Below are 26,674 nucleotides of genomic sequence, written 5' to 3'. Positions count from 1 at the left end.
TCTTTTTCTTTAATATCTAAGGTTAGATTCTTGTGATCTTGACAATAGATATTGAAAAAAGAAACAAAATGAAAAAGAGAATTGGAATGTAACCAAATTGCAGATATCGAAAAATCAGCTTTGAGACCTACCAAGGCAATTTTCGTATTATCAAAAGAAAAACTTGTGAATTTCAAAGAACCTGCACAGAAGCAAGGCACTTTTACATAATTAAACTACAAATCCCAAACCCCTCTTAGTTGGGGGTACGGGATACTTATTAAAATTAACATTGAAAAAGGATTCGCTGGTCGTGATTAAGACCTTCCATGGTTGAAACCCGTTGCTTTTTAATATCACCACTGTGTTTGTATTGAATTAAATTGATATAACTGTGCTTTTGAATTGCCGCAATCTGTGGGAGTGTTAAAATATACCCCCCACTCTTATCAGCACTTTTGCTTGATAAAATACAATGTGGTCAAACAAAGCATGTTAAAGGTACAAGCGTTGTAAAGCGTTGTAACATACCACATTGTAAAGGAGTGCGTGGTAACTTCTGATATTCTGCAGTGTGGGTTGGGCCTACTTGTCCACTGGCCAAAATAAACATGAAAACTTAGTGTCCTAGGCGTCAAGCGATAGGGATTGAATACCCTTGCATTGCATACAGCTTTCAGAACTCCATCATTTAACAGGTGCTTAGGCTAAAAGAAAAGTACAAGGCTCCTCCCTGACATTGTCTTCACCATTGTGTTTCCTTGTATACTTTGAATCTTTGAGGTTAAAGCCAACAGCAGTTTTTGCTTTTTAATGCTGTTCTTTGGTGCTGGGTAGAGCAACATTACAGTAAAATGTAAACGCAGTTTGATTCTTGAATAGTAGTAGTCCTACTTTGGAGTAGATTTGTGATGTTGGGAAAATAGATTAAGATCTTCGACGCAAACACTGTCTTCGACCCTGATTAAGAGCAGTCGGGCAAATGGGGTTGGACTGGCCTATATGGCAGTGCCTGAAGGGCTAGTTTGACAAGTCACTGTGTGGGCCGTTTTTATACCTTTCTGTAGATCTGTTTTATGGTGTGGTTGGCTTGCTTTTTCTCTTGGTTTTCCTGATAGTATCAGAAACATTGACTGTAGAAACAATATAAATATTCAGTCTCTTATAGCTGCATGCCATATCTTGACAAGTTCAAAACTGGTCATATTTGCATGTGTGCCATTTTTTTAACTTTCTGATTGGATAATGGGGTCACTTTTATTTTGATGCCAGGCCTTTTTACTGTGCCAGTTAGCCCAACCCTGAATGCTGAGACACCTGACATCAGTAAAAAAAACTTTAACAACCCACCAGTGATAGGATCCAGTCTAATTCCGCTTATCAAGATGTGAAATCTGTGCTAGTGCAGAACAGCCCTGCATTGTCCAACTGCAGGGGGAAACTGAATGCTGCTTTTATTTAGGCCCTTTTTTTAAAAGTAACTGTTAGCTCATGTAGCACAATGTACTTTGAGTGATTTCAAATGAATTATTCTTCTGGTCAGTTATGTTTTGTGTGCACTTTTTATCTAATTTAACTATAGAATTCTTTTAATGACACTGCTTATCAGATTTTCTGTGTTTACTAACTTTATTTCCTATTGGGACACTTAGATGGTACTGTCTTTGCCCATATGATAGTGAATGCTGATTTTATGTAATCTGTTATTTTAGGCTAACCATCTGTGAAGCATTTAGCATTTTCAGTGATTTTATATGAATTATTTTCTCGGAAAGTTATGTCTTATTAGTACTCTATCTAACTTTTTATGATTCTTAGCATTGTTCCAAGAATATTGTATATCAAATGATTTCTTGTGAAAAATTTCGAAGTTGGCTTTTATTGTGTTGTATGTGCTTTTATGGTCGCTATTTGCTTCTGAATAGCAGATTTTTGACTGATTGATAGGATCCCAATATCAGAAGACAAATATGATAACCCAATGAACATTCACACACGTTGCAACTGTGTATGCTGCATTTTGTTCAGAAAGAGTCACTAGTACATTTCTATGGAAAGCTTACTCAATGTTAGTGTGTATGCAGTATAAATCTGTCTATAAAAAATAATACAAAAGAAAAAGGAAGGTACTGGCGCTCTGTTCTCGATAACAAAAGTTGGACTGGACCAGACCACCTTACGATATTTTCCTAAAGAGGCACCACTTCTATTGTCCTCTGTTATACGGGAGTGCATGCTCATTTCACCCAAGATAATGCAGTACTTTTGCCTTTCCTAGGACATGCCCTATCACAACAATAAGCTGGGCCACCAAAGTTGACATGCATATCCCTCATTTGTGCTCCAAATGCTTTCTTACAACGTTTAGGATATAAATGCAAGTTTTGCTAGAGCAGTTCTTCACAATATATAACTAGTTGCACAAGGTGGGCCCCTGTCGTCCTCACATTTGAGTCCTGTGCTTGAAAATCCAGTCCCACGAGTTTGGATTATGAATAAACTAATTGAATAGTAAGGAACTTATGCTATTTGAAGTCCCAACTCTATCATTACCATTAGTTAGTAGATTTCAACCATCACACTCATCCTCCAGGTATTTTTTTTCCATTTGGCTAACTTTTGATTTTTTTCTTGAGATGCGTGCCAGTGGGAAGTTTGCAGAATGATGAGGCCCGCTTGCGATTGCTAAGCCTGCTTGGTGCTCTGGACTTAAGCTACATATACCGCTTGCAGTTTTTCTTCACAGTTTGTGGCTATAAATTTGGAGGTTGCTGCTGTTTATATACTAGAGCTATTACAGTGTTGATTTGTTACATTAAATCTGTATCATTCCACATGTCTCTTCATTAACATCCTAGATCACATTCCTGTTACTAAAACTGTTCTTCTGTGTCCAAATAGTGTATGATATTTGAAATAATTGCTGACACTATATTATGTTGACTTTGGTTTATTTTCTAGATGGGAAGTGATGGAGTATTGCGGCTCAATAATTCAGCTCTTAATAACGAATTCTTTGCATATGCGGCACAAGGGTGGAAACAGCGTTTGTCTGAAGGTAAGCTGTATTCAATTTTATATTTTATTGAAAAGTACATATATTTTTGGTTTAAATGTTTGGTTTTCTAGCTTTTTGGGTGTTAATAATGTAGGTTATCAAATAACTAGTACGCAGCACCAGATTCATGTTCAATTCTTGATTAGTTTAAATTTGTTTTTGAGGTGACTTAATCATTAGGAATCCGTTTCCTCAGACGGGTTTCAATATGAAGTTGCACATCTTAACCTAATCTTTGCTGCTAAATTGTTCCATTTATCAGTTTTATACTTTCCCCCATTGCCCATGACTAGGGTAGGAAGTTCATAGTTGAGTTATAGCTTCTTCAAATGTTCTCCAATTCTCTTTGGGTTTTTTGTACAAGACCTTCATCGAGAAATGGTGGACTAATCGTACATATTGCCATTACATTTAACTCAAACAAATATGTGTAAAAACGCTGCTTCTTTTGTGTCTGACCACATCTTTCGGCATCTTCTTTCATACTGTTTTACCTCAGATTTCATATCTCATCCAGGAGAGCTACAAAAAAGGTTATTTCTTTCCCCAACTGCATTTGAAAGAACCATGACCTTTTCTGTTGCCTTTTATTCACCTTCTACATTGTGAAAGTGCAGAATTTGACTGCACTGTGTCAGCTATTAGGAATAAGCCGTGGTCCTGTATAGCAAGCTTCAGAGCTAGTTCACTGCTGCTGTATGGCTCTTCTTCTGACCTTGAATGATTTACATTTATGATTGCTGCATACTGTGGCACTCTCTATGTCCATTTTCTCGAAGAGTTCAAATCACTACAACAGATCTGTTAAACAATTTGCTCTCTCCTTCCATTGTCTCCATCCATTGTCCTTGCCTTAAAAATCATCACTGGCACTGATTAATTTGGGCTTTGTGTCCTGTACACTGCCTTGATTTTTCTTTCCAGCCCAGTCATTTATTAATCTTTTCACCATTTGGCTGGATCTAGAAATTTTTTGTTTTTTAAAATATTAATTTCCTTCTACTTTCAAACTTCTATGCTTCTTCCAATGTAACACCAAACAGTAGACATGTTTCCTGTTATTCATAATTAAAATCCACTCACTCAGCAGATCACACACCTAAATATAAGCCTCGTCCAACATTTTGTATTGAAAGATTTGTTATGGTTAAAGGCCTTGAGACATTATTGTAGTTTGTGATCAGAGCATCTCAATGATGTTTGCTCTGCTAATATGAATGGGGTTGTAAGTAGAGAGAAATTTTTAAATACGGTGGCAAAATTAGCATAATTTCTAAATTTGTGCGACACGAATTTCCTGAAAATAATTGAAATTTTTGCATGCAAGAGACTTATTTGCATAAACATTTGTTTTACCAAGTGACATATTTTTGGTACGATTTTACTTAAGTGCGCTCTTGTGTGAGAAAAGTTACACAAGATTACAGCAAACACATTTTCCTTTAAAGGCATAATTTGGCAAAACTCTGATATAATTACATGCAATTTTGTGGGGGGAAATTGTGATTTCACCCTTAGTCCCAGCACCAAAATGTACTGCTCCTTTCTGTTGTGTGGGTTTAAAGTTTAATCTTCCATGAGTAACTATGCTTTGGATACTGCTATTAGAAGCCAGAATGGGTTAAAATATACCTCTCAATATTTAACTTCTTTCCAGGATTGGAGGGTTCTCCAAAATATGACAGAGTAGCTGAAAAGCAAAAGCATACAGCATGTGCCTTCACGAGTATTCATAGCTACTACACGTTCCATGTTTTGTTTTTTATAAATAAATTGAAGCTTGCGAAATTGAAGCTAACTTTTTGAATGTATGTCTCCTCTTCATCCAAATCCATGCAACAGATGCTTTTCTGTAGATTTAGCAGCTGTTGACATTCTTTTTACTTAGGAGAAAGATAGTTCTTTTCCCTAGGTGTTAAAACATCTTTTCATCCGGTAAAATGTATAAGCAAGGACCACCAAGGCACTAGCTTCTTTTACTTCAACAAGAGTTAGGATCCTGGGAGTTGTCATGTCGGTAACTTAACCTCATTATCCCCAGTTTCCATTTCAATTCAATTTAAATGCACAGAACGAGGGGAGGACAGAGTCATGGATTTAGCCATCGCTGATAAAGGCACAAAATACAGTAGAAGAATGCAGGGTCCTTCCTCCCTCTTCAATATCTCAGTACCAGGTTTGTGGTGTGTCTTTACACACAAAATAGATTTTTGGAATTGACAGGACTGAACTGCTTTATTTAATAACTAAATACACCCTGGCGTAAGTGCAACTCGCAGATGCTTAAATTACCTTTATCAATGTTTATTTCATAATTTGTAATTGTTTTACTGTTATGTTCTCTTTGTCCGAACAATTTCAAGGAGAAAGATGAGCTGCAAATGTCTGCATGCTTTTGAATACAACCGTTTGTTTTCTAGGGGAATTTACTCCAGAAATGCAGTTACGAATCCGACTAGAAATTGAAAGAGAAAAGAAAACTGAACCCTGGAAAGCTAAATTCTTTGAAAGATTTTATGGTGAAAAGTAAGTGTTTTTCATAATTATACATAAAATATCCTATGCCACTCGTTTAATAAAAGAAATAACTAAATGATTTTTTCCAAGCCTACATTAAGTTACAGTTTGCTAAATAAAAATAAACTTTCCACAGTGTCTTTGTGCTTGTAAAGGTATTTTCTTTTGTGGTGTTGTTTTTTAATTTACAAGAGAATGAAAATTGCTTTGAATTTGTAATAAAATGCTCTTTATGTCAGTGTGTTTCACCTATCTTAAATCAATTTAATTAGATTTTTTCTAGCTTCTAGCTTTCTGCAATACGCTACAGATTTTCTAAATTGGTGCGCTCTGCAAAAGCGAACGAGAGATTAGCTTCCACACTGGTAGTGTTGTGCTCTTGTTTCACTGCATTTTCATTTCTTGGCCGATTCAAAACTCCTAGGGCCACACACTTATTTCAGAGATGCACTCGAAAAGATCTGAATCCATGCATGGACTTCTGTATTCATTCTCATTACCCATCCAACCATTTACACTCGTTTTTCACACAGATGTAAAAAAACATTTATAGTATGTTGTTATTTGGGACCTGCAGTGGTGGGCTGAATTAAAGTCCTCTGATTGTCCAGCAGCATGTGACAGCTCTCTTCAGTTATTGATGGTTTGTTAATTGGCTTGTTCAGTGCTTGTGATGAACACCCTGTAACAGATATGTCTTATGTGAGTGTAAAAGGGCTAGGTTACATGTGTCTGCCTACCGCCGAGTGTTATGGTATTAGTATTATTGTGGGGCAGAAATGTTATATATGAAATTGAGAAAGCTATGTAATACCCAGGTGAGCCATAGACCAGCCCTTCTTAGAATACTTGCATATAGAAAGTAGTTTACTGGTTGGCTTGTTCCCTGTCTGTAGGGTGTAAGCTGAAGAGTAAACTTGAAGGTGAGACCTTTTAGGGTTCTATCCCCAGGCTGTGGAATGATGCAGTTATCTTGTAAATTACTGTTTTCAGCTGTCTTCTGAAGTGTATATGCTCCTGGGAGATTCAAATGATGGTATGTAGTGAGTTTCAGAGGTTGACGGTTTGTACTGAGAAATGTTGTGCCTCCTATGGATTTCTTATGGTAATGTGGTATGATCTTGATGAGTAGTGCAAGTATGGAGTACAGTGTTCTGTTTTGTTCGTATTTATTGAATGTAACTTGTAGTATCTCTTGCATGCTGTTAAAATCTGACAGTGGCTCAGGGAATGCAGCATTGAACTATACATGATATCCTTTTATATCTTTGATCTTCTATATCAAAGATATAAAGATATTACCATCATTTATCCGTGTAGAATATCTTAAAAGTTTCATTAGCGAATAAAGCATAAAGTTAGCCTTTTCATCTCACTAAGTTGACAAATGCAGAGCACAAAGAGACATAGGTTGAAGAGATTATTCTTAATAGACATTTGCAACAGGTTAAAGTGCCATTGAGGAACAATAACAACTTAATTGATCTTTACATATTTGCTTGATCAAGCAAAACAATACTCCTTATACATTGTCATTAGGCAAATGCTCTTGTTTTGAGAATTAGGCACCCCGGTCAAGAGGTAAACATTAGGGTGAAAGGCAGGTATGCTCAAAGATGTACATGTGCAATGTTCCAAATCCAATTTCATACATTGAAAACTTCTCTAGAGTGCAGTTATGGCTATGCTAATAGCAACAAGAGTTGCAGCTACTTGTGAAAGAGCAACAGGTAACAGTTCTCCAATCAATGAGAAACTATTTTGCTGCTGTCTACGTTAAAATGTTATTGCTCCGTTTGATACCAGCTGGGTTAACGGTGCTGCAGTTATCAATAGAATGATTTAGAATAAAGCCAGATGACTTGCATAATATACATTAAACCTGAGCGTAGATCTGATAGTCCCTTCTTTGTGGTCTACCAAATTATGTAGGGGAATGAGATAAATAATTGCCTTGTGCATTTCCAGTATCGGGGTCTCATAAACTGCCTGCTGTAGATATGAAAAAGATTGAAACGAAAAAAAATTCCAGTGTGCGCCTTCTATTTTGCACTGGCCTCCTGTCCCCTTTATACACACTGCACGCCTCCCATTTCCTTTTTTTCAAATCCACTAAGATCTGGGCTTCATGTTTTGCACCTAAAGAACAGAGGAAATAAATCTTAACTCTCACCATTGTGAACATATAAGTGAGACATGCTGCCGTTTCTTTTCAATTTGATACCTTCACAGTAAATATTCACACTTCACCAAAAAATGTAGCGTGACTGCCAAAGTAGTTGACTTTAATATTAGTTTTGAATTAAGTAAATTACAAGCATGTTTCCCTGCCACGCTTCCATCAGATTCATTTTTCAATGCGAAACTCCAAAATTAAATTCATCCTTTTATATTAATTATTATTGTGTGTGCCTTTTCTTTATTTTCTTCCTGATAAAGATCTCAGTAAATGTTTTCTTCTCACCGTTTGTCGCATTTCAAATTTGGTAGATGCGGGACATCTACTCTAAAGCTGCTGCTGTCCTGTACACCCTATTTAGAATGTATAGGAATGTATACACTCTAAATAAGGCGACTGAACATTTATCGCTTTTTGGGGGATGCAGTAAATTCATCAAACTTTAAATCATTACATATTTTTATGGTGCACGATCACACAAGTGGCCAATTCAAAAAGTAATTCATGAGGATGTGAATTAGTACACTTTTAGTACTTCAGATACTAAATAATCCTTTGTGATTTGGCCTTAAAAGAACTAAATGTGTGTGTGTGTGTGTGTGTGTGTGTGTGTGTGTATATACACACACACACACACAGTCAGTACAGGACTGTGCCTTATGAGCACTATTTCTACTAATAGGGAGTTGCATATTTCATATCCAGTTCACAAAAGCATTTATGATTATCTAAACTAGTTCTCCTGTAACACTAGTTCTCAGACTAATAAACGCCTTTATAAATTGGCCCCATAGTATACATTATCTAGAGCATTGATTACAGGTTCTAGGTTCTAGGGTCTTGTAAACATTCTCTGACAGAGCACAGGTTTAAAGCCTCTGGAGTTGACTTACATATATCCTTACTGTCATTATATGAAACCAATTTGTCCAGTTTTGTATCTCAGAAGCTGCCCGTTAATAGTTGCCTAGTTCTGTATTAAACAATATATGCCATGTTATTTGTACATAGGTTGGGAATGTCGTTTGAAGAATCTGTGAAGCTTACTTCTGTACAAAACAGCGTGGAAGATGAGGGCTCGTCCTTCTGTACATCAGGTCTACCTGGCCCTTCAACATTTGATGAGAATGAAGAGATCTGTACTGAAATAATGTATGTGTCTGAGAATGACCTGTCGCTTTGTAACATGGTAGCAGTTCCAGCTAACGAACTAGTGGAAGAGCCGGGATTGGAAGACATTCTGATATCAGAAGAATCGCTAGTGCACGAGGAAATTGCTGAAGAGGTTGAGACAAGTATCTATGAATGCCAAGATGAGATTCATAAGTCGGAGCAAGAGTTTTCTGACAAGGCCTTGAGCCAGGCTGCTTTGCATGAGGAAACTGTGGCAGACCAGCCTCTAGCCTACTCTGAGTTCTGTGTTGACATGAACAATGATGTAGACTGTTTGTCAAAATTAAAGGAGGTACACACAAAAGAAGTGGAGAAGGAAGAAATAGTAAAGTCAGAAGTCCCTCAAAAAGAAACGCCATTAGTCAGTCATCACCCAGAGGAAAGTTTATCAGCGACGCATTCTGTTTCATCTGTACATTCTGTTGATGATATGGCAGAGAAGGAACCTCATGTTGAAGAAATGTTTGCACAAGAAGCAGAAAGTCTTTCCCCTGCTCCAGTATGCTCATTGCTGATAAGCGAAGGCAGGTCTGTTGAACTGGAAATGCTCAGTGATCTAGAGGAACCATCCACCGAAGGACACTCATCTGAAACTGCTTGCATTTCTGAAACTTCTTTCTCCTCTGAAAGTCCAGCTGATGCTTGTGCCAGCTTTGCATCACCAAGTGGTGATAACCAGTCTGCTTCTGAGGACCCCAATACACCTGCATCTGTTGAGGCAACCTCTTCATCCGATGTGTCTAGCACAGAAAACATTGAGACTGAAATTCAGCAGAAGTCTGTTGAAGAAAGTCTCAACACATCTTTAGCATCAGACACATCAGCTATGTCTGCTTCCCCAGTGATGTCTGAGGCTTCACCAATGTATACTCTACCCTTGACGTCAGAAGCCTCACCAGTTTCCAACTTGCCACTAACATCTGAACCATCCCCTATGTCTGACATACCTTTTGTATCAGAAACCTCTTCCGTCTCCTCTGTAGCATTAGTATCTGAAGCATCTCTTGCTAATAGTGTTTCTTTGCAATCAGAAACTTCTCCAATCTCTAGTGTATCCACAATCGAGTGCCTCAATTTGCAACAGAGAAAATCACCCTCATTGTCTGAGGACCCTCTTTCCCCGTCAAAAGAAGAAACTTCCACAAGTTCGGAATTGTCTGAATCAGAGAACATTATTGCAGATGAGAAGGAACCTCAAAGTACTCCTGAAATTATTAGTCCTTGTCGATTACCCATTATCCCTGATTTATTGACACCTGAGGAGTCCAAAGCTGGCACCCCAAATCACGAGTCTTCTGCATCACCCACAGAACATCACAAACCACAAGCTGCTTCTAGCAAAGACATTACACCACCTAAAATACTGATAGGTACGTGTAGTGATGATCAGATGAGAACTGATAGAAAAGGTCTGCCCTCTTCATCGGAGGCATCTGCATTGCCTGAAGGGACAGCCTCCAAAAGCACCGAACCTTTGCAGACTAAACTAAATACCTCATCTGCAGAAAGTACATCATTCCCTGAAATACCCAGAACTAAGCAACATAAACAGCAAGGGTATTCAGCAAATCACTTCGAGAAGTCACACTCGAAGTCTGTAGAACCTGCCAAGTCACCTGAAGTGCCAAAAAATGAGAGTAGGGAACCAGAGGTCTCAAAGAGAAAGACAGCAGAACAACATAGTTTTGGCATCTACAAGGAAAAGAGAGCCCGAATAGATGATGATCTGCCTTCTCGGTCCTCTTCTACATCAGAGAAGGAGCAGCCACCAAGAGAAGAGCCCAAGGTTCCCCCTCTTAAGGTACAGTTTCATGAGTATCATATTTATTCAATGTTCGATAAGCTTAAAATGCCCAGAAACACGCATATTTACCCAGAGATAGAATGTTGTTTTTTATTTTATGCCTTGTATATGTCATTCTGGTTCTCAGAAAGTGAGATGCTAAAAGCACAGGTTATATGTATGGTGGTAAAACGTATTTGATTTGCAACACATATTGTTAAAGTTCGATGATGAAGCTAGAAATTTGATCATCTTAAAACATTACTTCTAGCCGCCCGACGATCACAAAACCACAAGATGTTCATTTTGTTTTTATTTCTATTGATCCACTGTATTGTTACTTCCAAAGATTGTTTTAGTATGTACTTGATACTTATTTTTTTAGATCAGTGGTTCTGACTCCTTTTTGTAATATTTGTGAGTCCATTTCTCTTGCGTTAGAGACCACATACATCAAAAGTGGCAACATCAGATTAAAAGCCCAACTTTGAGAAGTGTATCCTATGCAGTTTGAGATCAAGTTTTTCTTTATCTGGCACCTCCGTTCACGGTTTTTGTGACGCACAGCAAAAGAGGTCCAAGGAAATTAGCCCTAACAGAAACTGATTGAAAACCGACTTTATTTTGCTATCTAATAGTACATTTTTATTTTCTTTCACAATTTCGATACTTTTTTCTTTGCAGCTCTTCTTTTTACATATGTGCTTGACACTATCAAGCTAATTTACTCCAACTCTCCCTGAGCTGAGTTGCGCCAAAGTCAATGCTTAAGAGCCTCCTAACTGCTGATTTCTGAATCATGGCTAGAGGTGGAAGTGCGTACAAGAGGGCAACTTTTCGAAAGCTATATCCTCAAAAGTGATATCACTGTCTTAAAAAATTGCTATTCTAAAATTCAGGATAGAAACCAAACGTCTTATCAGTTTTAAAATGTCATTGCAATTGTCAGTTAAGATATAAAATTGCACAATCCAGCTATCTGTTGACATAATCAGATTGTTTCAACAGTTATACGGAGTTCAAGCAAATGAAAAGTGCTTACTTCATAAAGAATTGTAGAGCAAGGCTTATCACATCAACTGTCGTGTGTAATGAAATTTCTTCAGATTACTAAAGTTGGTAGCCAATTGACATCTGTATCCCCACCTTGCATGGTATTCAGCATGATTTTGTATTAAGATTTTTTTATACTCAGAATAGTCCTGTATGATGAATCCATCCTCACTAATGTCTCTCTTCGGGAATTAATGTTGTAATTCTGAAACCGTTGAATAAGATCTCTTTATTTTGTTCCTGTATCCTTTTTGCTCGATGACTATTAGTGGGCACATTTCCCTACCTATTTTACTGACCCACCGTGCTCCCCACCAACTTTTTAATGTTTAGAATATAAGTGGAAAAGCACGTCATTTTTAAATTCAGTTGTTGTTGATTTAAATAGACTCAAAACAGTACATCTGGGCAGGCTACTAGAATGACAATACATATATAACAAAACAAGAGACAGCATCCATTTTCAGGGTTGGCCTGATGTTCCCTGCGCACACAATCTGTGTGCGTCTGGTAGATGACCAATTTATTTAGCAAGCATATGCAGTATACATTAAAAGTTTAAAGATAAAAGAATAGATGATGAATTAAAAACAAATGAAATGATAGATTGGCCGACGAGCCGTGTCACTAAAGTGCCCCACTTTTTAGGCAGATATGCTCAGGTGAAATGCCACCACACACCGTTTAACAAATCTAATGGCTAAATTGGGTTTACCCATTGCTTCAAGCTATGGGTAGTGGTGGGTGAAAGCAAAATGTGAATGACTGCTTAAAAAACTGTGAATGAAGAGGGCTGATCTAAATCTCTTCTGTTTGTGTATTTTTATTCATGATTTTATTTAATATACGAGGCTGGAAAACTGCTAAAGCTACCTCTGATCCAGACCTAAAAAGATCATGGTATTGATACATTTTTGCATAAAATATGTTCGTGAGATTCCTTCCACATTAGCTTTCAGCCAAATGTAACCAGTATCTCCCACAGGCCATGTTAACAAGAATTGATTTGAGCAGGTACGATCCTATATCCCGTTTCACAAAATGTCCTTTGTTTATTGAATAGGTAACAAGGTGAGCCATAGGTATCTTATTGGAAATTAAATCCCTTCGCATTTTATCCTGAGATTGAGCAATTTGCATACCCTTGTCATTTTTGTTTTCTGCGAGGCTCTGTCACACGTATGTATCTTTGGGTGCAATTTCTTTTGGGACCATGTGCCCAATTGCATCTCTTCATGTTGCTCAGCAGCTCGTTGCCCAGTGTGTGACCTGCTGTCCCTGCCAGGCATGCATCTTAAATACAGATTTTGTTCATATATCTTTATCATTAAGGTTGATCAAATGCACGGTTGTATTAATTTTTGTTTCTCCCTCTTAGATTCAACTATCAAAAATTGGACCACCTTTCATCATCAAGAGCCATCCCATTTCAAAGGCAGAATCACGGGCTTCAGCAAGCACGTCAGTAAGTGGAGGTCGAAACACTGGAGCTAGGACCCTTGCAGATATCAAGGCAAGAGCGCAACAAGCAAGAGCCCAGAGAGAAGCAGCAGCAGCTGCTGCCGTTGCTGCAGCAGCCAGTATTGTATCGGGAGGCGTAGGAAGTCCTTGTGAAGGTAGTAAAACTAGAACGTTGGCCCATATCAAGGAGCAAACCAAGGCTAAACTGTTTGCCAAGCATCAGGCAAGAGCCCATCTCCAGCAACCCAGCAAAGATGGGAAGTCTTTGAATTCAAAGGAAGAGACCCCTGCCTATGATGTTCCCACTGCCTTGGACACAAAGGTGGAAGCATCTACTGGCGTCATTATTGCTAACCCGAACTGCAGATCTCCTAACAGCAAGTCTGCCCATGGTCGTGATACAAACATTTCATTGCAAAAGTCATTTAACGCAACTGCACTACCAGAAACTGCTGCTGACCTGTCTGCACCAGGCTCTAATGAAAGTATAGCTGTACCCCATCCAACTGACAAAACACCTTTGTCTACCTCTTCTGAAGACAGCAGTGTGCCAGTGCTTTTTAATTCAACACCCTCTCCAGTGTCTGTCTGCAGTAACACTATGCCAGGAGCAGTTAAAGAAGCCCCATTTGCAGCAGTGATGGACACAACCTCTGTTCTTATGTCTGTTGACACTGCAAGCACTACAGTTTCAGTATGTAATGCGAACATGCTGAAACCCTCCCCAGGAGCTGACGCTCCTTGCACATCCCTTGTACCGAAAGGTAATGACACCAGTACAGTTCCTGATTCGACAGTCAGTCCTGTGGTAGCTTCTGTGGATGAGAAAAGACTGGAGCTGTCAAATAAAGTGAACACAGTCCATTCCCCATTTCCCACTGTTCCAGTGCCATCCATCAGAGTGAGTTCACCAAGTCCTGTCCCCAGTGGCTCTGTTTTTATTCCCCCATTGACTGCGGCCAACAGATTTTCTTCTGATAAGTCTATCCTACCTGAGGCTGATGAACAGAGTGTTCCCCCCAAAAGCACTATAGACACTGCCACAAGGTTATCCAATCCTCTACTTCCTTGCAACAGGGGAACAGTAGCCTTCTTCGCAGACACTACCAAACTAAGTAACGTTACCTTGGAAATTGCCCCACCCAGTGCAAGTGTGACTGACCTCTCTTGTAAACCTAAGCCATTAGTTTTTTCTCAGACTGCCACAAATAGATCTATCCCTTGTAAAGTGATTGTTGACCACAGCAACCATAGCGCAACACTAAATTCTAACTTTTCAGCATCACCTCTGATGGACAACTTAGATGCCAGTGTGGACCCACAGCTCAGACCTGCAAAAACTGAATTTGTACCGATGCATAAATCCTGCCCTCAGGTGTCTGTGATCAGCAGGCCTGAGGCAGTTCCTGCTGAAGGAATGGAGCACAGTTCCAGCATGACTTCTGAAATGGCCAACTTAGACGAGAGTAATCCACAGGCCACCTACAGAAATTTCAGAGAATCCCCACTTGTGCTGCACGAGAATTTAAGTGAAGCTGCTGTCCCTTGCCAAGGTTTCCCTGAAACGCTACAATGTCCTCCTTCCTTCCGACCTGGGGTAGATAACAGCTGCAGCAGTCAGTACAATGCGAACAATCGACTTTGCTGGAGTGATAAAGAGCAGGTGAGCTCAGACAAATCCGCAGCCAGGCAGCCTAGCATAACCCAGCAGATGGAGTATTCTGATGAAAGCACTTTCGAAAACATGAAAATTGAGCCTGCTGCCTACACACAGATCCCAAATTTGCATTCTCGGAATCTTCTAACAGATGCCACTGACCCACTAAAATCTGAAGTCTGTGAAGCCGAGAAGACCTTTGAGTTGGAAGGCGATGGATTTTCAAGACTTGAAATCCCTTCAGCCGCTGGTGAAATGGCTGCCGGAGTACAGGCTTCGAAGACATCCGCTATGGATTGTGGGGAAGATTCTTTACCGTTGACGGCGGACACCTTTAAAAGGAATGCCAATCCTGGGAGCGCAAGTTGTCGTTTGTCGTCAGTGGAAGCCAACAATCCTCTGGTGACCCAGTTGCTGCAAGGCAACCTTCCTCTAGAAAAAGTCCTACCCCACCCACGGTCAGGAACCAAGCTAGAAATTAACAGGCTTCCCCTTCAGGCTACCTCGGTGTGTAAAATGAATTCGTCTGAGAGGAGCAGCATTGAAAATCCAACATCCAGGTCTCCTACTCCAGAAGGGAAGGGGTACCCTTTGGGAAGCATGGCGCCGCTGCAGGCGCGGAAGCGGGAGAACCATCCCAAAAAAAGGATGGCAAGAAATATGGGTGACGAAACGCATGTGAAGTGTGAGTCTAGGAAGATGTCATCAGACACTGATAAAGGGGCTCCTTGTCTCATTCCTTCAAATATGAATCATCTGGGGCAAGGACAACCATTTAAGCAGGAGTGGTTGAACAAACATACGGTTCCAAGCATAATGGCCCATAGCCCGGAGATTAAACAGCAGAAAAGACCCCTCCCCTCATGCAGTTTTCAGCAGAGCCTGTACCACGTTGATAAAAACGGGAGCTTTCAGACTGACCCTAGTGCCACACACAGGCAGCATTTTTACCAAATGTCTATGGCTCAGAGAGGTCCTGTTCCAACAGCTGCTATGATGCAAGGTTCCGCCAAGTCCCCTTCCGGCACGAATGCATTTGCCTTTAACAGACATATAGACCAGAAAGGTCTGGCTGAGCCGCACGCTTCAGCACAGCAGCTGAGGCTAGGGAATGTTTTCTCTCCTAGCCATCAAATGAAAGAAAGCGGCGACATCCCCAGTACCCCGCAAAATATGCAGCATCCATTTTTAGTTCACCCTTCCCCACCCAACGCTGAAATCCAGTCTGATCAAAAGCATCCAGTAGTTCCCATGGAAACCACTAAGAGACTCGGCTGGCCTCCGCCTGTGAGCATCGGTAGCAATATCAAATCTGAGCCCGTTTCGTTTGAAGAGGGTTTAGGCGGCGGCAGTAGCGGTGACGAAACGGGCATGAAGCAGGCTGCTTGCGAACAGAACGAGCTGAAAGAACATTTGAAAGCTTTCGCTTTGAAAAACTCTGACTTTTCTTCCTACTTGCCCCTTGATCCGCAGAAGCCTTTCCCCCAGCACGCTGTGCAGAAACAACAGACGCAGCATCCGCAGCAGCACTGCGGGAGCTATCCCACAATTCACTTCGGCACCACGAACTTCAAGAGGGCAGCGTCGGCCATTGAAAAGTCCATAGGAATGTTGGGAAGTGGCCTAAACCCCGGCGCAGGCTTGCCTGCCCAGAACTCGCCCCTTCCTGTTCAGAAATTTGCTGACAGCAGCAGCGCCGATGAGTTGGAACTAAAATGCTCGTGCAGGCTGAAAGCCATGATTGTGTGCAAAGGCTGCGGCGCCTTCTGTCACGACGACTGCATAGGTCCTTCCAAACTCTGTGTAGCCTGTTTAGTTGTGCGATAAAAACTCAATCAAAGATGCATTGTCTTTTTTTCCAAGCACTGCAGAAGAGAAATATGAAAAGGACAGAAACACAAGACCTTTTTGGTTATTAACAGCAGCCCTTTTTTGTTTGTTTTCTTCTGTGAATTTTCTCCGTTTCAGTGTTCACTCATCTCTTGTATGACATTGCCAGGGTCGGTAGGGCAGAAACATTCATGGCAAAAGAGAAACCATTGTTAGTGCAGAACCATGGTTTTGTACGTTCACTTAAGGGGCGTAAACTCTGGGTCCAGAACCAGGGGCAGATAAGCAACCGTTGACATCAGGCTTGGAAATGTCTGTTTCTATGCACATAAAGTTGAACACCATTTTGAAATGTAAGTTTTGTCCTTCCGCCGAAAAATGGTTAAAGCACACTTACTCCAGGATTTCCTTGGTGAATCTGTGGCACTCCACGCACAATCAACAAAGGGAACATGGCAAAAGAGTGGAGTGTAAGCCGGGCAGTGTTGAAGTGTCGCTGTTTGTTAGGTGTGGACAGTTGGCCTTTGTTTTTATTTATTTGTTACTAACTCTATGAACTTTGTCTTCTCCACGGCCGAGTACATTGGATCGGCGAGCTTAAAGGGAAAGACTTTTAAATATTTGGTGAATGAAATGTTTGCAAACCCACACTCAAGGGGTTGGCGGGTTAATATTGTGATGAAGTGTGTTGTTCCTGACTGACCTCAAAGGGGTGATTCTGCCTACATTGAGGATTTGAAACATTATGTGAAGGTATGGATGATTTAATTACACATACGGAGTCTCAAATTTCTATTTAAATTATATTATTTTCATATGAACTAAAACATGCTTGTCGACCAGGGGTGTCTAACGGTGATCCCAGTCACCTGGAGCCTTGCCAAGCAAACTGTATATCCACATGAAATACATTGTCATACCGTAACTGGGAAATCTTTATATGTTCATGGCCTATGCTGATAAACTGGCAGGACTGCAGCCCAAGTGGGCCAATATTTGGCACCATAATCTAGATCAAATCGCTCTTAATCAGTGCTTTAGAAATAAAACTCTAGCAGCTATCAAAGCAGTAAAACAGAGGTGTTCTGTTTCTTTTAAACTAAAAGCTACCGGTTTTGGTACATATTGTCGGGGTAACACAAAATAGTATGCAAGTTTGTTGCAGTTCAAAGTCTCTCAAAATCTCAAGAGTTTCTGCATTTGTGATTTTGAAAGCTCTTGTACTGTACCATCAAATCATACAGATTTTAGTTAGTCCAACAAAAGCTATAAATATAAAACCTCTAGTTTTAGGGCATTTAAAGTCAGACCTCTCTGTCTTTAAAGGCATTTTCTACTAGCGAGCTTTGCAATCCACATTGTGGAGTGAATTGTCATTTAAATTTATGCTAAAATGTATATTTATGATTACCATTTTCTACAATCACACACATGCATCGTAAGTGTGCAACATTGTAAGTTTGCTTAGTGTTTCCTGATACATCATGGTTTCGGTTTAAATAAATTATTTTAGTACAAAACCTTATATTGTGACATTATACTAGCACCCTTGTATGTCTCAAGGGCTAAATGTACAACCAGAACTGTTTCTTATTTCAGACACTTTAAATAGGAGCATAAGTCACTACTCCCTCTGAGGCATTTCCTGGTCTTGTACTATGTACAATTGCAGCTACTTGTACCAGCGACTTTCCTGAAATAATGTTTTTTCTTAAAAACCCAGTAAATAAAGCTATTTTTATTTTTTTTTCTCATAAATTATGATGAAATAACTTGTTTATTAAAGTGCTGTGCAGAAAAACATAAGTACAAAATACAAACTTAAAAAAGCAAAAATAAGCATAATACGATATGAGACCAAGGATTGGTGCAATGTATGGATAAAGAAATTGAAAACTGTAATAGCAACTTTCAAAGTGCATTTTTAACTCCTTCCAAATTAAATGAAAAGTATGTACAGTTCTGAGCTAGCTGAAAGTTGACTCCAGAAGGAGATTGCACAGCTGGTTGAGGCCTAAGACAATATCTTGAATTTCTGTAATTTTAAGTATTTCTAACTGAGGAACAACGCATTTCCTCAAAGTCCTGGAATCTGCGGATGATGCTAGCCTTTCTGCCAGATTCCTTAGAATAATCAAACAGAGGTTTGGCCCACTCTTGAGATTTGATTCTATCAAATATACTGGCTCTTTCAGCAGCATAAAGTGGGAGCGCACGAGGTAGGAATTCTGAAGACAAGCAATGGCGCATTGCTGAGTCATCAATGTGGTTCACTGATGCTTAAACATCTGCACAAAGTCTGAGGCAGTTAGTTTGCTTTTTGAGAAAAACAACAGTTCTATATGATGTTTTTTAATATGAAGCTTCACCTTAAGTATCAGGAAAAGATTTTGCAAAATAGTGGTACTGCTGTTCGAGGGGTGACGTCCAATGCTATCTTAGTCAGCAAATATTTGAATGCCAAATTTCAATCCTTTGCAGCATAAATGAGAACTTCATGCCTTATTTAGAGTTCTGCTGAGGAGGACATCTACCCAAAAGGGACTGATGTTCTACCTATTGTATTTAGAATGCCATTGACATCAACACGCTTTTAGCATAGCGGGTGAGATATCCACCAGTTTTGGCAGACGTCCTAAATCCCCCAACTCCAAGAAAGGCCCTTTGTCTTTTTCAAAGTACGCACAAGTGTAGATTTCCTAGCGTAGAAAGCTGCTCTTTCCAGGAGTTGGGCACCATCACTCCCCTCCAATGCATGCCTGGAACCTCTAAGTCCCCCCTAGGAAATGTCTCTGCTGATCACAGCCAAAAGTTTAAGTGCCCAAACCCCACCATTCCTGAGATGCAATATGGCCAAGCTCTAGTGCCATGTCATGCTGAAAGGGCATGTCTGCATTCATCTCTAGGAACTGGTGGCTTGCTGCTGTTAGGAAATCAATCCCCCTTCTATTGCTAGTGAAATGCCTCTTGGTGCTGTTGGACCATTCACCTTGTACATTCAAAAGACAGAGAGAGATGTTACTGCTGAAGGAATGTTGTCTTCTGATTTTTCCTACATTGAAATCTAGGTTTGTATCAAGATACCACCTTTTGCTAACTTAGCAAATTCGGATGAAAGGTCCTTATAAATGTATCTACTTCCATTGGGGCTAAAGGTCTCTCCTAAAAAGAGGCATTTATTGGAATGGATTACCATGAGAATGGCTCTATTAAGTTCTAACCGGTAAATCACAATCACGTTGGACATAAATGTAGCGGTAGCATTTCATTTTTTCGTTGAGGTCTTTTTAAAAACTAATCACTGGGTTAGAACTAACAAAATTATTTTGTACCAAACCTAATAAACTCAAATCTAGCACTGACAGCCACATTCGCGTATAACACATTTGCAGGCTTTCTGAGGTGATCGCCCAATTGAATTACAGGGGAGACAGCTGCTTTTTTTCTTTATTTTATGTACTTGAACTGTGTACTTCAGCAAAGAGAGAGATTGTAGAGTAATATCTGCAGACCTCACCCTGACTAATTAAGCTTATTAGCTGCATGACTGAAAAGCCCTAAATGGTCGAAGCCCCTCAGGTCTGCACGGTGTAATAGGGCAAATCTTGGTGCAGTAGATCTCACAGAGCATAAATGTGCCTATGTTTTAGAAATGTCCCATCAAAATGCATTTGTTTTTCAGGCTACTTCATTAGGCTCCTGTGTTCATATATCATGCCAGAATCTAAAAAAAACCCTCCAGTGTTGATTTTGGGGGAGGAGAGGGCGAATGGTGGTAATGCAATAAGATGCTGACACATTTCAACAATAATCATCAGTTGTGAGTGAGAGCACCCTTTTCTTGAGGTTAATTCCTGATAAATATGAATGAAAGGAAAGTGAAATCCCTTTAAAGGACTATTTGCACTGTTATATTCTTGGAACCACATCATCCTGACTGGGGAGCATGTTCTTTACTATTGCTTGTTCTCATGCAGATACAGTACATGATAAATATCGATTTATAGGGTTTCGTATTAATATTCTGTTTATTTCGTAGGGTTAGTTAAATTCTGTGCCAGTTAGAATTTAGTACAGTATTTTCAGCATCATGAACAAGTCAAACCCCTTTCTCCTGTTTTTTTTGGCATCCGTTTGTTTTAGTACAATTTGTAATTCACCATATATATCTTTGCCTGTATAGCAGACTCACCTGTAACCGTTACCACATCTGCAGGTTTTCTCTTTTAACAGGTTATCTAATTTTATTAACGGCTGATTCTAATAGGTTTGACACTGAACATTTTCATTTAACTTTTTAGCTCGATATAGTAAAGTAAATGATGGAGATATGTGACCCCGACTGCCACCAAAGTTTTGAGTTCTTGCCAAGCATGTGCCATTAGGCACTATAGGTTGGTAAGCATGTATTGTGCCGTATCCTCGACAGTGAATTTAGTAAAAGCATGTTTCCTACTCAGATTTCACATAGGAAATGTGTCCGGAATGTTTTGTCAGTCCAGAAGAAAAAGCTGCCTGTTTTAGGTAGTGATTTTTCATCTGATCTACAAAAAAAGCACAAAGATGGAAAAGTGCACCAACTTTCGATGCATGTGTTTTTTCAGAGCTGGCCTCCGAGGTCAAGTCTCAAAGAATGTCATAATGCATTTTTTTCTGGTTGCTCAATCCAACATTGGTTTAGCTCACTCTTTTCTTCTGGTTTCTAAGCTATTACATCTTATGGACGAGACTTGTGTGGCCTTAAAAGCTAAAGCACCATTTCATCTTTGAATTTACCTTGTCAGTGGAATTGAAGCAATTTCACAGTGAATGTAGTGGTATAACTTCCAGAGCCAGTATCATGGTTGGACCAAAGCTTAGGGTCTAAGCCTTGCACACCAGAAAATAGAGATGGAGGATGTGATCTCATCATGATACGCCAAAGATGCAAGCATTTTTATGGCACAATACATTTTTACCACCTCTTAGTAGGTGAGACCCAAACCAGTCATTTTCATTGTTTACATCACATTTGTCCTTTCAATTTTCAGTATACCTGTTGAAGCCAGTTCTGTTTGATGCTGTCCATTTAGATTACACTGAAGAAAAGGCTTTTGTATTCTTGACCACCCCCAGTTGAGCAGAATGCACTATTTCAATAGAAGTGAATTCCATCATATCATAGAAATGCACTTTGTATATGTAGGGAAGAACCTCCAATTCCCTTTTGCATACATATCAGTCACACGTATGTCATTGTCATAATAGTAAGATACTGTTCTTCGATGCTGCATTACCCAGCGATACGATGTCAAGAAATGCCTTACAGTTGTTTGTACTTTGTTATATCACTCTTCTAATGTAAAGTCTTAGCTTTGGTTGATTATTTACCAGGTTAGCTTTCACTACAGTTCCCATGTTTCCTGATTTAGGGTCCAACTTATTTAATTTGAATTGGTGATTTGTGCAGTTCTCAATGAAAGAGGAGTTCTCTGAAATGATACTGAATACCTTGCACATGTGGAAACATTGTGTTTGTGTTGTACCAAGCTAATTGTTGACCAAGATACAATAAGGTGCCGACATCCATATTGAAACTGTGGAAGCATTGGGGTGAAGCGAGGGAGGTTTGATTTTAACCTCTAAATACTTTCTTCCTAAGCTGGACAAACAGTTATAAGGTTTTTGTGATTTCCAACCCTCTAAATTTACTTTTTGCTTGCTGCAGGAAAGTGTAGTTTCTTTGCAGATCTTAGTCTGGCAAGGAAAGCAGAAATGGCTACTAACCTACGGACCTACTTGCCTCATCCATTTTTGTCTTTTCCCTGGGTGTCAGAGAAAGCGTGAAGGTTGTAATTCTCTGAAACTTTGCTGGTGTAATTCTGCATACCGTGCATTGACCAAGAAAAATGTGACCACTTCATATGCTGTGCTTCTTTCCTCTGGGGCCCACTTGCTGTAATTGCGAGAATGCATTAAAATCCTATTGTTCATGCCATTGCAAATCTCCTAGCACTGAAGCTCTGTGACCAGCAGTTCTTGGAGACACGAATGTCTTGGATAGAAGGGCAGCTTTCTTACAGCGTTTCACAAGCTAGTAATTTGCCATGCCATAAAACTCCTCACCTTTGCATGTTTTGCTGTTGAGAGGCTGATGCTCCCTGGTGAAGACGGGTGTCTTTGACGCCTAATTTCTTTCCATTGGACTTCATCAATTTCCTCATGTTTGTGCAGCTCTATCACTAACAGGGTATTGTAACTGTTGCACTCCGTTTGCTTACTTTTAATGTCTCAGTAAAAAGAAACAAAAGCATGTAAAATGCTCTTTCTGACAATGGTATTTGAAATTTTATACCCCAGTTGAAAGATGTTTTTTCACTCTCAACAATGAAATCACATATTCTTGCTTGATTTTCCATTTCCTATAAATATTGCATTCTTTCTCCCAAACTCAGATTACTCTGTAGTAGTTGAAAAATGCATGCATGATAGCGGTAAAATGTGTTTTCATGCTGTAATACAGTTTGCATGAACACTTTGTTCAAGTAATTGTGAAAAGCCATCCTTTAGCTAAACGTGCTACAATTTGTGAAACAATGAGGATATGCGTGAAGACAAACGTGTCCTGTCTACAGACACAAGGGGCATTGTATGCTCCCAAATTCAGGTTTCTTTAGGTTCTAGTAGAAATACCCAGTCCAACTCATTCTGGCACCAGCCATACCGTTAATAATTGGTTGAGAATACATTTTTGACTGCAATATCTAAGCTTTAAGTAGTTCGTAGCTCACTACTCCCTATCGTGGTCCTCTCCCCATGCCTTAGTTGCGACAATTGCCAGAGCCTAGTCTCAGATATCTCCCAGTAGAAGTGTTGTGCTTTCAACCTTCTGATGAAGAACAAAATCATATCTCTATATTTAGCTTTTCTCTAGACCTGAAAAGCTATATCATACCTTTTATACTCCAGTAAGACTAGCGATCATTTCCCAATTTGATATGCGTGCTAACATTGCAGTACTTTGACAATACTGTGATCTAAAATGCCTCTGGTTACCCTATTCCAGTATTTTCACAATACTCTGATCTAAAATGCCTCTGCTTGTCCTAGTACTTGTTAAAATCATTACCTCAGTATGTTGGGTATGTCAAAACAGAACAGCAACACCTATAACACCACCAGCCCCCTTAGGCATCCTCACCTGTGCATATTCATGCTACCATGGGAAATAAAGCTACCACCAGGTGGCATGTTGGTCTTTACAAGCACTGCTCACCATAACATGCTTTGTCTACCTGAGTTTTTTCACTGATTAGTATTGAACCTTTTGGTGTTTGATGAATAATAGGTCACTCATTCCCTATGTCTCACCCTGCCCGGTTTGTGAAACCCTTCTCCTTTTGTATGTGCCTCTCCCTTCCTACCATGATGAAAGACACCCATATGGTGTTACAGAAACTCTGAAGTCACTTGTATTCTGGTCCATCAATGACTTGCAAAAACCTGAAATAAATGTTCATACAAGTTCAGTTATGCACAAAGTATGAGTGGTTTTCATTGCCTTATGCAGTTGTGTATCAACAGAGTATCCACTTCCATCTTGAAAGATTGACCACCAAATGTATCTAGCTGGCTTACCCTAAAACAGCGGTTGGCACTTGATGGAATGATTTGGTTAATCTTGCTGGTTAGAAGGATGTACCACATTTGAGAGTTGCAGAGCAACAGTTCCACCTGTGTATGTCACTATATTTCCATCAGTGTCAAGGTTGGTTGAAAAAAAAACAACTGCCAGATTTAAGCCTTACAATAAATTAATCATAATCCCAGAAAAAAAGTCCTTACTTCAAGTTATGTTTTTTGATTTGTAATGTGATCTATTTTGGACACGCATCAGACTTCACAGATTTGCCTATTGCTTTCTTGGAGTCGGAGTAAATTGTTAGATTGCCCACCTCCACTTTTCTTCCCCAATCGCTAATAAAGGAATTGTAATTTCCTCCAATAAAAATCCAACACACCATTGTTTCCTATTGCTTCAAACAAACTGTGCATTAAGAAGGGAGTATTTCAAAAGCATCTGAACAGAGCGAGCTTCATGTATGCAATCAGGTGTGTCACGGCACAAAAAAGAAAATTATTTAAAATTGATATAATGTAAAGGAAGAGTTTCTTAATTTTGAGCTCATGTTTGGCGTTGTGCTGTATTTGATAGTGACAGAGAATTTTTGTCCAGAGGACACCTCTATTGTATTTGTACTGTCTGTGAATGTTACAGAAAAGTGCTTTACTTTGTTGCCATAATTTTTATGTAGTTCTTTTAAATAGTGTTTTTTGTTTGCCACAAAAAATTGCCTTCTGATCAGGGGGGTGATTTTTTAATACTTTGTTTTGTCAGTATTCAGAATGTTTACATCAGTTTATCATTAGCCATGCAATGCCTTTTTAAGGGGCAGTATTACGGTTCTGCAATGGAAAGAGTTTTGACATGAATCCATACTTAAAATGCATGATGAATGTGTGTATGTGCGTGTGTGAAGGGAGACAATGTGTGTGAGATTAAGTGGTGGTCAAGCGCCTAATAATAATTGCAAAGACACAAAAAAAAAGAAAAAAAATCCTTCGGTTTTCTACCAAAGAAAAAAATACCACATTACAAACTCCCTAGTGTGTACATTATGTAAAGGAGGAGAAACTCATTACAAGAGTGTCTTATTCAACGTTTGCTTTATGCTTTCATTGCTACCGAACGAAAATAACCATGTACAAGCATTTTAACAAACCAGAAAGAGGACAGTGTTTTATGTAGAATTCAGGGATCATGCATTCTTTAATGGTGCTTTTATTTTGTTTGTTTTGTAAATGTGTCACTGTGGAAGTGACGGTTCACAATGCTATAAATTAAATTCAGTTGTTCTGTCTTTGTTTTCTTGTTTTTTTCCTCCCTCACACAAAAATGGGCTTCATTTAAAATATTTGAAGGAAAAAAAAGAAATAAAAAATAATATAAGTATTTGTTGACTTTTATTTCTTTGTCTGTGACCTGTCTGTTACTTTCAGAAACATGCTAATTATTTGATGGAAATCAAATGTTCCCAAATATACCATTCATGCCAAGCTTAATTAGTTTATATTTTATAGTTTCTTAGTTTAATGTATTCATTTGAGAAACAAAGGCAGGAACCTAGTAGAACCATCTGCTTAGTTTCTTGGGTAAAGCACCCCCTGTACCCAAAAGATAGAAGCAGTCTAGTTTTTCCAGTTGTTCATTTTTAATTTGACTCATTTTTTATTAGATGTTTATATAACTGGAGTCATATTAAAATAGTTAAGTGTTTTGTGACAGCGTAAAAAAAAAATATATATATATTATATATATTAACTCATTATTCTACGACAAAGTCCTACCATCAAGCAGTCATCCAAACTACTTCCAGGAGGTGGCAGAATGAGTCAACTTTGTACCGGATTCACAAATAACTTCAGTGGCTCCAATGTGGGTTTGTTATTGAGCATCTCTGATTAATACTATCTTTATTATATTTCAAATGTATTCCATAGAGTAAATGTGGGTTGCCTTGAGCTTCTTTGGGATGCTGTGGCCCAAGTGAATTCTAATATAGAGTATTAGAGAATAATCGAGTAGTGTCATACAGAGTGTGTAGTAAAGCATGTGTAAAAGAATGTGTAAAAGAGTGTGTAGTTCAGTGTGTGTATTGGCAGGGAAAGCTATGTCAGTGGCCAGAGTTAACAAATTGTGTACTGGCTGTTTTGGAGTTACCCGTCTCAAGTGCCAATGTTGAGAGGGTCTTTTCACAGAAGTTTACATGGAAAGTAAAGGGCGAGCGCACATGACCAAAGACTCGCTGAAGAAGTATTGTATGGTGTATTACAATAAGTTTAATTTGCAAAACTCTATTTGGACCTCATATACACTATACGCACATTGTCTACATATGTTCTATAAGGGCAGAAAGAAAGCAATAATAAAAGCAAAACGTTCCC

At 39.2% G+C, this 26,674-nt stretch overlaps 1 protein-coding gene across 1 annotated transcript in view; it reads left to right on the top strand.

Moving 5' to 3' along the window:
• Positions 1-25,682, top strand: part of ASXL3 (ASXL transcriptional regulator 3) — a 259,194-nt gene extending 233,512 nt beyond the window's left edge. The window contains exons 10-13 of the mRNA XM_078687356.1: positions 2,941-3,037; positions 5,458-5,563; positions 8,745-10,707; positions 13,121-25,682. Of these exons, the coding sequence (XP_078543482.1) occupies positions 2,941-3,037; positions 5,458-5,563; positions 8,745-10,707; positions 13,121-16,687 (5,733 nt within the window). The 3' untranslated portion in view covers positions 16,688-25,682. The remainder of the gene's footprint in view (positions 1-2,940; positions 3,038-5,457; positions 5,564-8,744; positions 10,708-13,120) is intronic.
• Positions 25,683-26,674: the final 992 nt, after the last annotated feature.

Source organism: Lissotriton helveticus, chromosome 4_1 (genome assembly GCF_964261635.1).
Source record: "Lissotriton helveticus chromosome 4_1, aLisHel1.1, whole genome shotgun sequence".
In the NCBI taxonomy this organism is placed as follows: domain Eukaryota; kingdom Metazoa; phylum Chordata; class Amphibia; order Caudata; family Salamandridae; genus Lissotriton; species Lissotriton helveticus.
This window is presented reverse-complemented; position numbering and strand designations above follow the sequence as displayed.